Source organism: Panulirus ornatus, chromosome 11 (genome assembly GCF_036320965.1).
Source record: "Panulirus ornatus isolate Po-2019 chromosome 11, ASM3632096v1, whole genome shotgun sequence".
NCBI lineage: Eukaryota > Metazoa > Arthropoda > Malacostraca > Decapoda > Palinuridae > Panulirus > Panulirus ornatus.
In genome coordinates, this window is record NC_092234.1 from 57,260,864 (window position 1) to 57,277,421 (window position 16,558).

Genomic DNA, 16,558 nt, shown 5'->3' on the forward strand with positions numbered 1-16,558 from the left:
GGGTTGGGCCATTTCTTTTGTCTGTTTCCTTGTGCTACCTCGCTAACGCGGAAGACAGCGACAAAGTATAATAAATAAATAAATAACATTGAAATGTATAGGTATATACATGTGCGTGTGTGGGTGTTTATGTATATACATGTGTATGTGGGTGGGTTGGGACATTCTTTCATCTGTTTCCTTGTGCTACCTCGTTAATGCGGGAGATGGCATTTAATAATAAAGTTGCACAAGTCAAAGAAATTATATACAAAAATACAACATGCTCTAACCAAATCAGAAAAGGATATTTGTCTCCAGTATGATAGAAAAAGCCAGTGTGAAAATGAAGGCCACAGAAGAATATCCCTTCATCTCCAGTATCCTGAGAATTATATGGTGAATCAGTACCAAACTGACAGCCTGTGGGACAATATCATTAATGCCACAAGGAAGTTGCTGATTGTTAGGTGGGCAGACCTGGGCCAAGCTATCAGGTCACTAGCACCCTGAAAGAAAAAGGTCTGAGAGGGATCAGGCCTTTACCTCAACAAAAGACAAGGGCTAGAGGTTTCCAACCTTTAGTGATATTAGAGATTCTGTTAAGGCTCAAAGAATGAGCCATCCCTAAAGAAAAAAACCATAAAAGTCTGTGAAGATGAAAAAACTATATAGATACAATTTCAATAAAGATAATAAAACAAAGTGCAAATGTCTGGGGAATGACGATACCTTTAAATCTGACTCTGAATCCTTCTGATCATGTTCTTCTTTATTTTTCAGTCTTGAGTGGTTGTTACAGGAATCTTTCTGTAATAAAAATTTGAAATATAAGTTCTGATAAGTGAAAACCATTACTCTGTCAGAGACAGAACCCTATGAGAATTTGAGAGATCATTTGCTCACAGTGGATTCAAAACACCATTTTTCTCACTATATACAATGCATCCACCAGGATTACACCATACGATATACAGATAAGGAATAACTGCTACCCATTTGCACAAATAGGCTTAGATTACAAAAGCAACAACACTCTCATTTCTGCATTATCATTATCATCATTATCATATATCTCCAGAACTCCTACTCCATGGGATCCTATGACTTTAAGGCTGCACTACAATCGATAGCAAGAAAGGCTGGACTCCTTTAGGTGAGAATTTCTATGTCAAGAGTTTACTACTGATACAAACCTGTGTCCATTAACACCTGTGTTTTTGTATAAAATTTGGAATGAGGAAGTCATTTCTGATCATTTTTCAGCTCAGACAAATTTCATTTACTGACTTCTATCTTATCAATAAAAGTTGGTATCAACAACCCTAACTTAAGTGTTTGAACAAAAATTTTGATTTTGATGATCATTGATTTTTGGGGTATCTGGTATATAAGATATCCAATTATTCAGAGGATAAATGGAAAAAACAATCATAAAAAATTGCCAGTCAATAATTATATACTGCTCTGAGATTTCCCTAGAGCTACAATTTGCTATTAACAAAATTACATTTCTACTTTACTTTGATAAAGCCTAATCATTAATCATTTTTCAAGGAAAAATTTCAGTGAAAAATTTAAACTTTTTCAGTTCACTGATCCTGGTGTTCTTGTTCCTTGCTCTCTTATACCTTGTAAATGCTGTCTGACTTAAGTGCTGTCCATATCTTCATCACTGCACTGCTCCTCTGTCCTGCTTTATAACAATATCTTTTAAGCCATTCTCTCTTTTTTCTTACCATTCCCCTGTATTTGAGGTGAGATGTAACCATGCTCCTACTCCACTGAAAATTTCCCAGAACCTGTCACACAAAGCCCTGGTTCCTAGCTATTGACCTCCATTTCCCAATCTATATTACCAGAGAAAACATTGACGGATGGGTAGTTTCGACACTTACATTTTCTCTTTATGTCTTCTCTTATCTCTGCTTTTTTACTGTCCTCATTTACCTCTTACTCAAACTTGAACATTACATGATCACTTTTTCCAACTGGTGTATCATATATAATAATCTCAATGTCAATGATAGAATGTGCAAAGGTAAGATCTAATAATCATGGTGGATCAGTCCCTCTTATCCTATTGTGCTCATTGACTGCTTTTGACTCAACTCTGTCAAATAAGGATGCGTAGCTAGAACCACACCAGATGCAAGAGAAGTACTCCATACAAAGATGAATCAATTCCTTGTATAAATGGAGCAACTGCTCTGAAGATAAGAGGTTTCCACATCTAAATATGACTCCCAGTTTCTCAGAGGCAGATTCAGCTATTTCTGTTGAGTGGGGTTCCCAAGAAAGAGTGGATGTTACAATAATACCAAGCATCTTGCTCTCAAATATCTTTTCTATGCTCATTGACTACATTAAGGGTAAAAATATCATACCAAGAGGACTTTCCAGGAAGCTTACACTTGATTTTGCCAAGCCACTGTTACTTTTTTGGGGGAGACTAGAGTCAATATTCGGTAATGAGCCCAAAAAGCCAAAACGATGCAACTCAGGATTTCCCCAGTGGTGTCCATATCCTCATGTGATTGATGATGGCTTTTCAAATAGAAAACCCCAATCTTTGAAAGTTTACAATGTAATGCATAAAAAGAGGCATGGAAGTTCAGCACACTATTGAATTCTTTAAGATAAAGACTCCTGAGACACAGGACTCACTCGATGAATCAACCAAATATCGGAATTAATAATATACCATTCTACAGTAGTGTGGGATCTACTATTCACTTTAACACAGTGGAAACAGGTTACGCATAAGCTGATTTGCTGTTAAATGGAATAAGGTTTAAGATTACGAGCAAGATAAAGGTACATGAATAAAGAAAAACTTTATAAAATTCTGGGAATTTTCACTCAGATAAATATAGTAAGGAAAATTCGTAATTTTATTCTTTGTCATTTTTTATAACAGATTTAAAAAGTTCTATTCTATTACTGATTGCCAAAACAATTTATACTCAGCAAATTATACAATTCAAATGAATTTTTCTGTTACTAAAACATTCTACAAAAGGATGCCTGGCTGGCTAGATCCAAAGAAAAACACCAATTAAAGCCTTTCACATAAAATATCTCTTACCTGATTTCGCTGACCAGCTTTTTCTAAATCCTGAATCTCCTTTATTACATCTCTAACATCCTTTATCACATCACGAACATCTGAAGATATATCCATTTTCTGCAAGGAAAGAAAAAAAATTGATTCAGGATATTTTTCCTAGCATCAATGATCATTTAATGTCCATGTGAACTTTCCAAGAATGGACAAATTAGAAGGGCTTAAATAACAAACGAACTTAGGCCTACAGCTGACAGTGTCATAAATGGCACTGACACCAGACCTCCTGACCAACATACTTAAGTTTCATCATCATTGCTGTACCAAGAAACAAATTCAACATAATGCTGAAAAGGCTGGATGAGATCATATATGCCAACCTTTATAAATGAAAAATTTGAATTTCACAAACATTTCAACATGACATATCCACATCCTGAAAAACACTAAACTTCAAGATTCATAAAGGATTACTTTAGACTTTACTGTCAGCAATGGAAAGTATCTTTCCAAGTAATTAGAAAAATATTATTTGTGCATTACTACTATAAGGGAGTACACTCAAATTTACCTAAAAAGTAAAAAACAATCAAAAGTACTAAAAATATACTAATCATCAATCAAAAGTACAAAATGATATGAACTTTATTTCTAGAAAAAAGAAAACAAAGAATTTACTACAACAGTATAACATAAATCATCCAGATCACAAAACAGACATACAATTCCCAACTTAAACATCTCTTACCAATCCTATGATTGTCAGCACAAAAAGCTTCATTTAATCCTAATATGAAAAAATGGTGGGCTTACCTCTATAATCCAAATAATGTTTCAATGGTTAGAAGGTCCTAATCCAATGGAGTACTGAGCAGTACTGAAAACATGGACACTGACAAAGGGTGATCATTTTCCTGCAAGTGATTTCTGATGGCCAAAAGATGGAGTCAAATGAGGACTATTTCCTCTAAGGCTCAATCATCTGTTTCTGACACTCCCTTTTTTCATGCAGGAAACAGCAAACATGCACAAAAGAAAGAAAAAAAGGGGTGGTGGTGGTGGTGGTGGTGGTGGTGGGGGGGGGCTTTCCTGATGGTACAGCACTAGTGGCACATTTGAGTAAAAACTTTAGAAGTTGGATTCCAAGTTTGGAAGAGTATATGAGAGATAAAAGTTTAAAACAAAGAGAATAAAAGCAAGGATATTTGTAATAGCAGTGCAAAAAGGCAGTACAGTTGGGATGTGAGTTTGAATAGAGAAAACTTTGATGAAGTGTTTTAGACACCTTGGAGTGGATATGGCAATGATTGTAACCATGGGAGCTGAAGTAAGTCATGGGGTTGGTGAGGAAGTAAAGGTCCTGGGAGTATTGAAGAATGTTTGGTAACAGTTGATCTCTGAGAGGATAAAGATTGGATAGGCATGTTTGAAGGTATGATATTCCTTATGCTGTTGTATGGATGTGATGTGTTGGTGCTATATGAGAATGTAAGGATGATAGTGAATGTGTTGGAACTGAAATGTTTGAGGACAATATGTGGTGTGAGGAGGGTTGAACAAGGAAGAAATAAAATGATAAAAGGGAGGTGCGGTGAGGGTATACACGTTGGAATTGGATGGAATGAGGAAAAGGGAGAAACCAAGTTGGAGGTGGAAGGATGGACTGAGAGATGCTTTGAGGGCTCAGGGCCTGAACATGAAGGAAGGTGTGGGGCATTAAAGGGAAAGAGCAAATTGGAGAAATGTAGTATAAAGGGAATGATGTACTGTCAGTGGCTTGAAACGGGATTTGAAGTATTTAGAAACCATGGAAAAATTTATGGGGCCTGGTTGTGGATTATACAAAACAGATAAAGTAGGTAAGAGAATGAGATTTTATTTATCTGTTCCAAGCACTACCATCCTAATGCAGGTAATGGCAAAGATGAAAAAAGAATTTTTTCATAATTGTCCAATGTTTCCCACATTAGTGAGGTAATGCTAGGAACAGACAAAGAAAGGCCATATTTACTCACATCCATTCTCTAGCTATCATGTGCATTGCACCGAAACCACAGCCCCTTATCCACAACCAGGTCCCACAGACCTTTTCATGGTTTTCCCTGGTCACTTCACATGCCCTGGTTCAATACACTGACAGGATGTCATCCCCTGTAAACCACATCATTCCAATTCATTCTCTCCTGTGCATGCCTTTCACCCTACTGCATCTTCTGGCCCTAACCATTCAATGTATTTTTCATTACATCCTTCTATCTCTAATTTGGTCTTCCCCTTATCCTTTCTCTCACACTTCTAACACATATATTTTCTTTGTCATCCTCTCCTCACTCATTCTCTCCATATGTCCAAACTATTTCAACACACCCTCTTCAGCTCTATCAACCACACTCTTTTCATTACCATTACGCATTCAAACCACATCCTTAAACATTTCATTTCCAATACATCCACCTTCTTTTCCCCATCCCCATCTATAGATAATACCTTGCATGCATACATCACTCGGACTATCATACCTTCAAACACACTAATTTTTGTCCTCCGATATAAAGACCTCTCTTTCCACACATTCCTCAATGCTCAAAAATACTTTGCTCCTTCATCAACCCTATAGGTCTCTTCCAGTTCTTTGGTTCCATTCACTGCCATTCCACACCAAGATAACTGACATAATTCACTTCCTCCAAATTTTCTTCATTCAAACTCACACCATCTAACCTGTCCTTCCACTCTGCTAAACCTAATAACCTAGCTTTTATTCTTACTTACTCTCAAGTTCCTCTTTTCATACATTCTTCCAAACTCATTAACTACAATTTTTTACTTGAATCTGCCATCAGTGCTGTTTAATCAGCAAAGAACAACTGATTCACTTCCCTGACCTCAACCTCTACAAACTGAATACCTGCCCCTCTCTCCATGAATCTTAGATTTATTTCCCCTCACCACCCCATCCATGAACCAATCAAACATCCCCCTGCCAAAGATCAACATTTACCAGAGATCACTCACTCTCTTCCTTCCCTACTCAAACACCTTACTCTCTATAAAGAAACTCTTCACCGCTTCTAGTAGCTTTCCTTCACCATCATATATTTATGAGACCTTCAACAAGGCAAGATATCTTTATCAAGTCTATCATATGCTTTCTGCATATCTTCAAATGCCATTGGTGCTGTTTCATCATCAAACAACTGATTCACTTCCCAGACCCCATTACCCCCAACAGACTGTATAACTGCCCCTCTCTCCATGAATCTTGCATTCATTTCCCTCACCACCCCAACCATAAGCAAAGTAAGCAGCCATGGTGATATTATATTCCCCTGCCAAAGACCAAGATTTACCAGGGATAACTCACTCTCCTCATTTCCTACTCATAAAAATGCCTTACACTCGTAAAAGAAACTCTTTAATGCATCTAATAGCTTTCCTTCACCACCATATTTTCATAAGACCTTCCACAAGTCAAGATATCTTTATCAACCCTACCATATGCTTTCTCGAGACCCACAAATGCCAGATACAAACCTTTCAGTCTCTGTAAGTGTTTCTCACATATTCTATAAATACCTGGTCCACAAATCATCTATAACTCCTGAAACCAATGTTCCTCCTGAATCTGATACTCTATATGTGTCTCCACTTTCTCAATCACCACTCTCCCATACAACATACCAAGTTCACTCAACAAACTTATACCACTGTAATTTGAACATTCACCTTCATCCTCCCTCCTGGAAGGCAATGGCATCATATATTCATTCTGTAAACCCTCAGGCCTCTCACCCTGAGCCATACATACACTAAAAATACTGAACAATCAATCAACAAAAGAGTCATCCCCTTTCTTATAAAATTCAACTGCAATACCATCCACTCCAGCTGCCTTGCCACATTTGTTTCAACATATGCGAGGCTTTCACCACCTCCTCTCTCTTCACCAAACCACTTTCCCAATTCCCATTCAACAGAAGATACCAATCATTTTCTTGTTTTCTCACAAAGTCAACCTCCTTCTGAAGCATCTTATTCTTCCTGAAATTCCTTTATAATTGCTCACCCCAACTTTCACTTCCCCTATTTCTTAATCCTTGCACATTCTTCTTGACCTTCTCTCACTTTAACTTGTACATCTCCCAAACATCTACACTCCCTCCACTGTAATAAATGCTCATACATCTCTTTTTTCAACAAGTATGAAAAAATATATATATCATTTATTCATCTATTCATTATACTTGATCGCCATTTCCCGCATCGAAGAAATAGCACCAGGAAACAGACAAAGAATTTACCCATCCACTCATATACACACGGGAGACAGTGACTACGTATAATAAAAAACAAATAATTAAATAAATATATATTTCTTATGCTGGTGGCTGATTCAGGTGAGAAACTGCAGAAGCTGGTGACTGAGTTTGTTAAAGTGTGTGAAACAAGAAAGCTGAGAGTAAATGTGAATAAGAGCAAGGTTATTAGGTTCAGTAGGGTTGAGGGACAAGTCAATTGGGAGGTAAGCTTGTATGATGAAAAACTGGAGGAAGTGAAGTGTTTTAGATATCTGGGACTGGATTTAGCAGCGGATGGAACCATGGAAGTGGAAGTGAGTCACAGGGTGGGGGAGGGGGCAAAGGTTCTGGCAGTGTTGAAGAATGTGTGCAAGAGGAGAACGTTATCTCAGATAACAAAAATGGGTATGTTTGAAAAATAGTGGTTCCAACAATGTTATATGGTTGCGAGGCATGGGCTATAGTTAGAGTTGTAAGGAGGAGAGTGGATGTGTTGGAAATGAGATGTGTGAGAATAATATGTGGTGTGAGGTTGTTTGATCGAGTAAGTAATGAAAGGGTAAGAGAGATGTGTGGTAATAAAAAGAGTGTGGCTGAGAAAGCAGAAGAGGGTGTACTGAAATGGTTTGGTTAAAAGGAGAGAATAAGTGAGGAAAGATTGACAAAGAGGATATATGTCAGAGGTGAAGGGAATGAGAAGTGTGAGACCAAATTGGAGGTGGTAGGATGGAATGAAAAAGATTTTGTGCGATAGGGGCCTGAACAGACAGGAGGGTGAGAAGGCGTGCAAAGAATAGCGCAAATTGGAACGATGTGGTATAGCAGGGTCAACATGCTGTCAGTGGATTGAACCCGGGCATGTGAAGCGTCTGGGGTAAACCATAGAAAGTTTTGTGGGGCATAGATGTGGAAAGGGAGCTACGGTTTCGGTGCATTACACATGGCATCTAGAGACTCAGTGTGAACGAATGTGGCTTTTGTTGTCTTTTCCTAGCACTACCTCATGCGCACACAGGGGGAGGGTGGTGCCATTTTATATGTGGTGGGGTGGCGACGTGAATGGATGAAGGCAGCAAGTATGAATATGTACATGTGTATATATGTATATGTCTTTGTATGTATATGTATGTATATGTTAAAATGTATAGGTATGTATGTGTGCGTATGGGGGCATTTATGTATATACATGTGTATGTGGGTGTTATCTACTTGTTATCACCTCCCCATTAGCCCCCTTCACTGATGTTCCCATTTGTTCCCTTGTCTTATGCACTTTATTTACCTCTTTCCAAAACATCTTTTCATTCTCCCTAAAATTTAATGATACTCTCTCACCCCAACTCACATTTGCCCTCTTTTTCACCTCTTGCACCTTTCTCTTGACCTCCTGCCTCTTTCTTTTATACATCTCCCACTCATTTGCATTATTTCCCTGCAAAAATTGTCTAAATGCCCCTCTCTTCACTTTCACTAATAATCTTACTTCTTCATCCCACCACTCACTACCCTTTCTAATCTGCCCACGTCCCATGCTTCTCATGCCACAAGCATCTTTTGCACAAGCCATCACTGCTTCCCTAAATACATTCCATTCCTCCCCCAATCCCCTTGCGTCCTTTGTTCTCACCTTTTTCCATTCTGTACTCAGTCTCTCCTGGTACTTCCTCACACAAGTCTCCTTCCCAAGCTCACTTACTCTCACCACTCTTTTCACCCCAACATTCTCTCTTCTTTTCTGAAAACCGCTACAAATCTCCATCTTCGCCTCCACAAGATAATGATCAGACATCCCTCCAGTAGCACCTCTCAGCACATTAACATCCAAAAGTCTCTCTTTCACACGCCTATCACTTAACACGTAATCCAATAATGCTCTCTGGCCATCTCTCCTACTTACATACCAGGTATTCCCAATCACCAGTCCTTTTTCAGCACAGACATCTACAAGCACTTCACCATTTCCATTTACAACATTGAACACCCCATGTACACCAATTATTCCCTCAACTGCCACATTAATCACCTTTGCATTCAAACCACCCATCACTATAACCCGGTCTCGTGCATCAAAACTACTAACACTCTCACTCAGCTGCTCCCAAAACACTTGCCTCATGATGTTTCTTCTCATGCCTAGGTGCATATGCACCAATAATCACTCATCTCTCTCCATCCACTTTCAGTTTTACCCATATCAATCTAGAGTTTACTTTCTTACACTCTATCACATACTCCCACAACTCCTGTTTCAGGAGTAGTGCTACTCCTTCCCTTGCTCTTGTCCTCTCATTAACCCCTGACCTTATTCCCAAGACATCCCCAAACCACTCAACCCCTTTACCCTTGAGCTTTGTTTCACTCAGATCCAAAACATCCAGGTTCCTTTCCTCAAATATACTACCTTCTCTCCTTTTTTCTCATCTTGGTTACATCCACACACATTTAGACACCCCAATCTGAGCCTTCGAGGAGGATGAACACTCCCCACATGACTCCTCCTTCTGTTTCCCCTTTCAGAAAGTTAAAATACAAGGAGGGGAGGGTTTCTGGTCCCCTGCTCCAGTCCCCTTTAGTTGCCTTCTACAAGACGTGAGGAATGCGTGGGAAGTATTCTTTCTCCCCTATCCTCACTTCACACACCACCTCGACTAAAACACCCGATATTTGCCACTCAATCATCTAACACATTCAACAAACCTTCAAAATACTCACTCCATCTTCTTACATCACCACTACTTGTTATTGCCTCCCCAACAGCCCCCTTCAGTGATGTTCCCATTTGTTCTCTTGTCTTACACACTTTATTTACCTCCTTCCAAAACATCTGTATGTGGGTGGGTTGGGCCATTCTTTCATCTGTTTCCTTGTGCTACCTTGCTAACAAAGGAGGCAGACAAAGTATAACAAATAAATATAACAATTATATTTCATTGCATATGACTGGTAATTAAGTATGTCAATTTCTTGCTGATGCCTATGATTCTCTTAAACAGCTCAGGTAGACTACCAATAAGCTGGCCGAGGCAAACTCAAGTAGAAACCAGTAGTTTAATTCTTTTAAGGTATGCAGTAATGCACTGTTTTGTTACTAGTTTCACATTATCAAATGTAAGGATAGTACGATATGGTCCAGGTTTATGTACAAAAGTCAAGGATCAAAAGACAAAATATTAGCCAATGAGATATGAATAGGGAATGCAGCTAACCAATGAAATTTTGCTGCCTCAGGTCAGTAGGGCATGCTCTTACGTAATGTCATTATTACTTGTCCCAGTCCAGCTCTCAATGTCTGACCTGTCACAGCAAAAGTGGAATGAGAACTGGAGACGTCATGTAAAAGTATGACCCACTGATCTTAGGTGGCGAGGTCAGACAAGGAAGCAGCCGCCTACTACACTCATTTCTCACTGGTCAATATTTCTATTGACCCTTAACATTTGTATATAAACCTGGACAATGCTGTATTGTCCTTGCACTTAGAATGTAACAAAAGTCACAAAACCTCGTATTACTGTATACCTACAAAGAATTACACTCCTGATTTCTACTTGAGTTTGGTTCTACCCATGCTATGAACTCTGGCTAGCCTATTAGAGTATTAAACAATAATTAGACTAGATGAAAATATTAGAAAGAAAATGATAAATGCTTAATAACTTTTATAAGTATACATACATATGCATGCAATTCTTTCTCTTTTTAGACTCCATGCACTTACTGCATCTATGTACTCGGATATAGAATTAAGCAAAAAGAACCAAAATGTTATAAAAGATATCTATAAACTTACAATTACTGCTTCACTGGTGTGGGCTCGTGATATATGTGCATTAAGACTTCCAGCACGTTTAAACACACAGGAGCACTCTTCACATTCAAATAACTGCTTCCCAGCTTTGTTAACTGGGTGGACACGCTTGATGTGGCATCGCAAATTACCTAGGAGAACATAGTACATTAAGTATTTCCAAAGCATAAAACAGCTCAGCATTTGTAGCAGAAAAGATGTTATAAAGTAAAAATTATAAGTTCCGAAGTATGAAATATTCATTATCTAGGAGGCTGTCCTGTGAGCAATGAGAAATATCTTTGCCTTTTGAGGATTAGAAAGCTCTTAGGCCTCTACCTTAGTGGTGAAGTGCTATACACCCCTCTCACCCTTTGATAATCAACTGATAAGAAGTAATACCCTGGCTCAGCTAGGGTCTGCCCTCTGACCACTCAACATCCTCACTCAGTAATGACATTATCAACCCCAGGTAGCTGTTGGAGACACACCTCATTATTCCTGGAAAACAGACCTTAACCCAATGATTCACAATCAGAATGAAAAACCCTTTTAAAGACAAGAGAAGGAGGGGCAGAAAGTACATCCATGAAATTGCCTCAAAACACATTTCTTTCAAGGTTCACTCTGATCTGTGAGCAATAAAAGCTTACCAACAAGGGGAAGGAGAGATTGACAAAAACTTCATGAGGCCTGGTATAGAAAACTCCCTACCTTAAGAGTCATCTTGGCATACTAAGGTCCTTCTCCACTGACAGTAGCAACTCTCACATCACATCAACCACTCAACACCAAGAGTATGGTATCATTGAGAGCCATCTTTCTTTTTTTCATATCTGTTCACCATTCCCCATATTAGACACATAGCACCAGGAGCAGACAAAAAAGAGGCTTCATTTACTCATATCCATTCACTGGCTGTCATGCGTAATGCATCAAAACCATGGTCCCATATACAGAACTAGGCCTAATTGACTTTCTGTAGTTTTTTCCATTTGTTTCATATGCCTTGGTTCAATCCACTGACAGCATGTTACCCCCATATACCACATCTCTCCAATTTACTTATTCCATGCACACCTTTTACCCACCTGCAGGTTCAGGACTTGAGGACTCAAAATCTTATAAACTTTCCATCTCCAATTAAGTTTTCCCCTTCTTCTTATTCCCTTCACTTCTGACTCATTTATCCTCTTTGCCAACCTCTCCTCAATCTCTCCATATATCCAAACCATTTCATGACATCCCTTTCTGCTCTCTAACCATACTCTATCATTACCATCTTCTGTATAATCTCATTTATATCCCATAACTCATTTCCATACAACTTCATATCTAATTCATCTTATTCATTTATTCTGCTTTGTAGCTGTCTCCTGCGTTAGCGAGGTAGCGCAAGGAAACAGACGAAAAGAATGGCCCAACCCACCCACATACACATGTATATACATGCACGTCCACACACGCAAATATACATACCTATACATCTCAATGTATACATATATACACACATACAGACATATACATATACACACGTACATAATTCATACTGTCTGCCTTTATTCATTCCCATTGCCACCTTGCCACACATGGAATAACAACCCCCTCCCCCCTCATGTGTGTGAGGTAGCGCTAGGAAAAGTCAACAAAGGCCCCATTCGTTCACACTCAGTCTCTAGCTGTCATGTAATGATACACCGAAACCACAGTTCCCTTTCCACATCCAGGCCCCACAGAACTTCCCATGGTTTACCCCAGACGCTTCACATGCCCTGATTCAATCCATTGACAGCATGTCGACCCCAGTATGCCACATCATTCCAATTCACTCTATTCCTTGCACACCTTTCACCCTCCTGCATGTTCAGGCCCCAATCACTCAAAATCTTTTTCACTCCATCTTTCCACCTCCAATTTGGTCTCCCACTTCTCCTCATTCCCTCCACCTCTGACACATATATCCTCTTGGTCAATCTTTCCTCACTCATTCTCTCCATGTGACCAAACCATTTCAAAACACCCTCTTCTGCTCTCTCAACCACACTCTTTTTATTTCCACACATCTCTCTCACCCTTATATTACTTACTCAATCAAACCACCTCAAACCACATATTGTCCTCAAACATCTCATTTCCAGCACATCCACCCTCCTGTGCACATCTCTTTCCATAGCCCACGCCTCGCAGCCATACAACATTGTTGGAACCACTATTCCTTCAAACATACCCATTTTTGCTTTCCGAGATAATGTTCTCGACTTCCACACATTCTTCAATGCTCCCAGAACTTTCGCCCCCTCCCCCACCCTATGATTCACTTCCGCTTCCATGGTTGCATCCGCTGCCAGATCCACTCACAGATATCTAAAACACTTTACTTCCTCCAGTTTTTCTCCATTCAAACTTACCTCCCAATTGACTTGACCCTCAACCCTACTGTACCTAATAACCTTGCTCTTAATCACATTTACTCTTAACTTTCTTCTTTCACACACTTTACCAAACTCATACATTCACTGAGAACCAATCACTTTCCTCTCTTCCTACACGTACACATGCCTTACATCCTTGATAAAAACTTTTCACTGCTTCTAACAACTTGCATCCCATACCATATATTCTTAATACCTTCCACAGAGCATCTCTATCAACTCTGTCATATGCCTTCTCCAGATCCATAAATGCTACATACAAATCCATTTGCTTTTCTAAGTATTTCTCACATACATTCTTCAAAGCAAACACCTGATCCACACATCCTCTACCACTTCTGAAACCACACTGCTCTTCCCCAATCTGATGCTCTGTACATGCCTTCACCCTCTCAATCAATACCCTCCCATATAATTTACCAGGAATACTCAACAAACTTATACCTCTGTAATCTGAGCACTCACTCTTATCCCCTTTGCCTTTGTACAATGGCACTATGCAAGCATTCCGCCAATCCTCAGGCACCTCACCATGAATCATACATACATTAAATAATCTTACCAATCAGTCAACAATACAGTCACCCCCTTTTTTAATAAATTCCACTGCAATACCATCCAAACCCACTGCCTTACCGGCTTTCATCTTCCGCAAAGCTTTTACTACCTCTTCTGTGTTTACCAAATCATTTTCCCTAACCCTCTCACTTTGCACACCACCTCGACCAAAACACCCTATATCTGCCACTCTATCATCAAACACATTCAACAAACCTTCAAAATACTCACTCCATCTCCTTCTCACATCACCACTACTTGTTATCACCTCCCCATTTGCGCCCTTCACTGAAGTTCCCATTTGCTCCCTTGTCTTACGCACTTTATTTACCTCCTTCCAAAACATCTTTTTATTTTCCCTAAAATTTAATGATACTCTCTCACCCCCAACTCTCATTCGCCCTCTTTTTCATCTCTTGCACCTTTCTCTTGACCTCCTGCCTCTTTCTTTTATACATCTCCCACTCATTTGCATTTTTTCCCTGCAAAAATCATCCAAATGCCTCTCTCTTCTCTTTCACTAATAATCTTACTTCTTCATCCCACCACTCACTACCCTTTCTAATCAACCCACCTCCCACGCTTCTCATGCCACAAGCATCTTTTGCGCAAGCCATCACTGCTTCCCTAAGTACATCCCATTCCTCCCCCACTCCCCTTACCTCCTTTGTTCTCACCTTTTTCCATTCTGTACTCAGTCTCTCCTGGTACTTCCTCACACAAGTCTCCTTCCCAAGCTCACTTACTCTCACCACTCTCTTCACCCCAACATTCTCTCTTCTTTTCTGAAAACCTCTACATATCTTCACCTTTGCCTCCACAAGATAATGATCAGACATCCCTCCAGTTGCACTTCTCAGCACATTAATATCCAAAAGTCTAATATGCCTTCAAATATACCCATTTTTGCCCTCCTAGGTAGTGACCTCTCTTTCCACACATTTATCAACACTCAGATTCTACACTCCCTCACCCACCCAGTGACTCATCTCAGCTTCCATGGTTTCATTTGCTCTCATGTGCACCCCCAGCTATGGAAAACATCCCACTTCCTCTATTTTCTTCATTCGAATTCACAACCCAACTATTTCTTTTCACTGCTAAGCCTAATAACCTTGCTTTATGCTAATTTATTCTGAACTTCCTCCTTTGACACACTCTCCCAGACACCAACTTCTGCAAATTCTTACTTGACTTTGCCACCAGCACTGTATCATCAGAAAAAACTGATCTCTCTCTCTCTCTCTCTCTCTCTCTCTCTCTCTCTCTCTCTCTCTCTCTCTCTCTCTCTCTCTCTCTCTCTCACGTCATAACAAATTGCATACCTGTCCCTCTCTCTAAGACCACTGCATTCACCTCCCTCAACACCTAAACCAAATAAAGAGTTAACTGACATCAGACACCACTGCTGTACACTCAGCTTCACCTGGAACCATTCCCCTTCCTCTCTATTGACACACACGTCTTACTCTCTTGATAAAAATTTCTCACTGCTTCTAATGCCTTTCCTCCCACACCATATACTGATAACACTTTCCACAAAACATCTCTATCAACCCTATCACATGCTTTCTCCTGATCCACTTATGCCATATACAAATCCTTCTGTTTCTCAAGGATTTCTTACCAATATTCTTCAAAGCAAACACCTGATCTACTCATCATCCAACACTCTTGAAACCATATTGCTCCTCCCCAACCTGATGCTCTGTGCATGCTATCAACCTCTCAATCGCCACTCTTTCATACCACTTATAGAATATACTGTAATTTGACATTCTAGCTATGACTGAAACAAAGCTCAAAGGTAAGAGGGAAGAATGGTGTTGGAGAGTCTATGAGGTAAAGTCTGGGGGTTAGTGTGAGAGCAAGAACTGCTGTGGGAGAAGTTATAAAATATGAGAGAGTGTAAGGTAATGAGCTCCACTCTGCTGTGGGTAAAAATAGTGGACCATAAATGATGGGTAATAATTAGTTCTGCATCTGGCCACACAAAGAATGAAGCAAAGCAAGTGTTTTGGGAGCAATTGAGTGAGTGTGTCAACAGTTTTGATGTGAGAGACTCAGTATTACTGATGGGTAATATGAACGCAAAAATGGGTAATGTGGCAGTGCCATTCACTGCCATAACCCCTCCCAGGTATCTGAAATGCTTCACTTCCTCCAAGTTTGCAGATAACATATGTTTTTGCGCTGTAGCTACAGATTAGAATATGGCCTTACAACAAATGTGTGTTGCAATATATCAATTTCATCTTTGGGAAAACAAATGTACCCAGTCCTTTCTTATCAAGAAAGTGTTCCCTCCTAATTTACATTACAATAATAAATGCATTAAATATGAAAAATTCTGGCTTAATCTTTGACAATTCTGCTCTCACCTGAAGAACAAATACAGGAAAAATCACAAGAAACTGCAATAAATGCTTGTACACTA

At 39.5% G+C, this 16,558-nt stretch overlaps 1 protein-coding gene across 2 annotated transcripts in view; it reads right to left on the reverse strand.

Annotated features, from left to right (window-relative positions):
• Window positions 1–16,558, reverse strand: part of LOC139751558 (uncharacterized) — a 346,101-nt gene that overhangs the window by 227,162 nt on the left and 102,381 nt on the right. For both annotated transcript variants that reach the window (XM_071667109.1, XM_071667108.1), the window contains 3 exons: window positions 11,135–11,283; window positions 3,068–3,166; window positions 712–789 (listed from right to left, as the gene is read on the reverse strand). In XM_071667109.1, coding sequence (XP_071523210.1) covers window positions 712–789; window positions 3,068–3,166; window positions 11,135–11,283 — 326 coding nt within the window. The remainder of the gene's footprint in view (window positions 1–711; window positions 790–3,067; window positions 3,167–11,134; window positions 11,284–16,558) is intronic.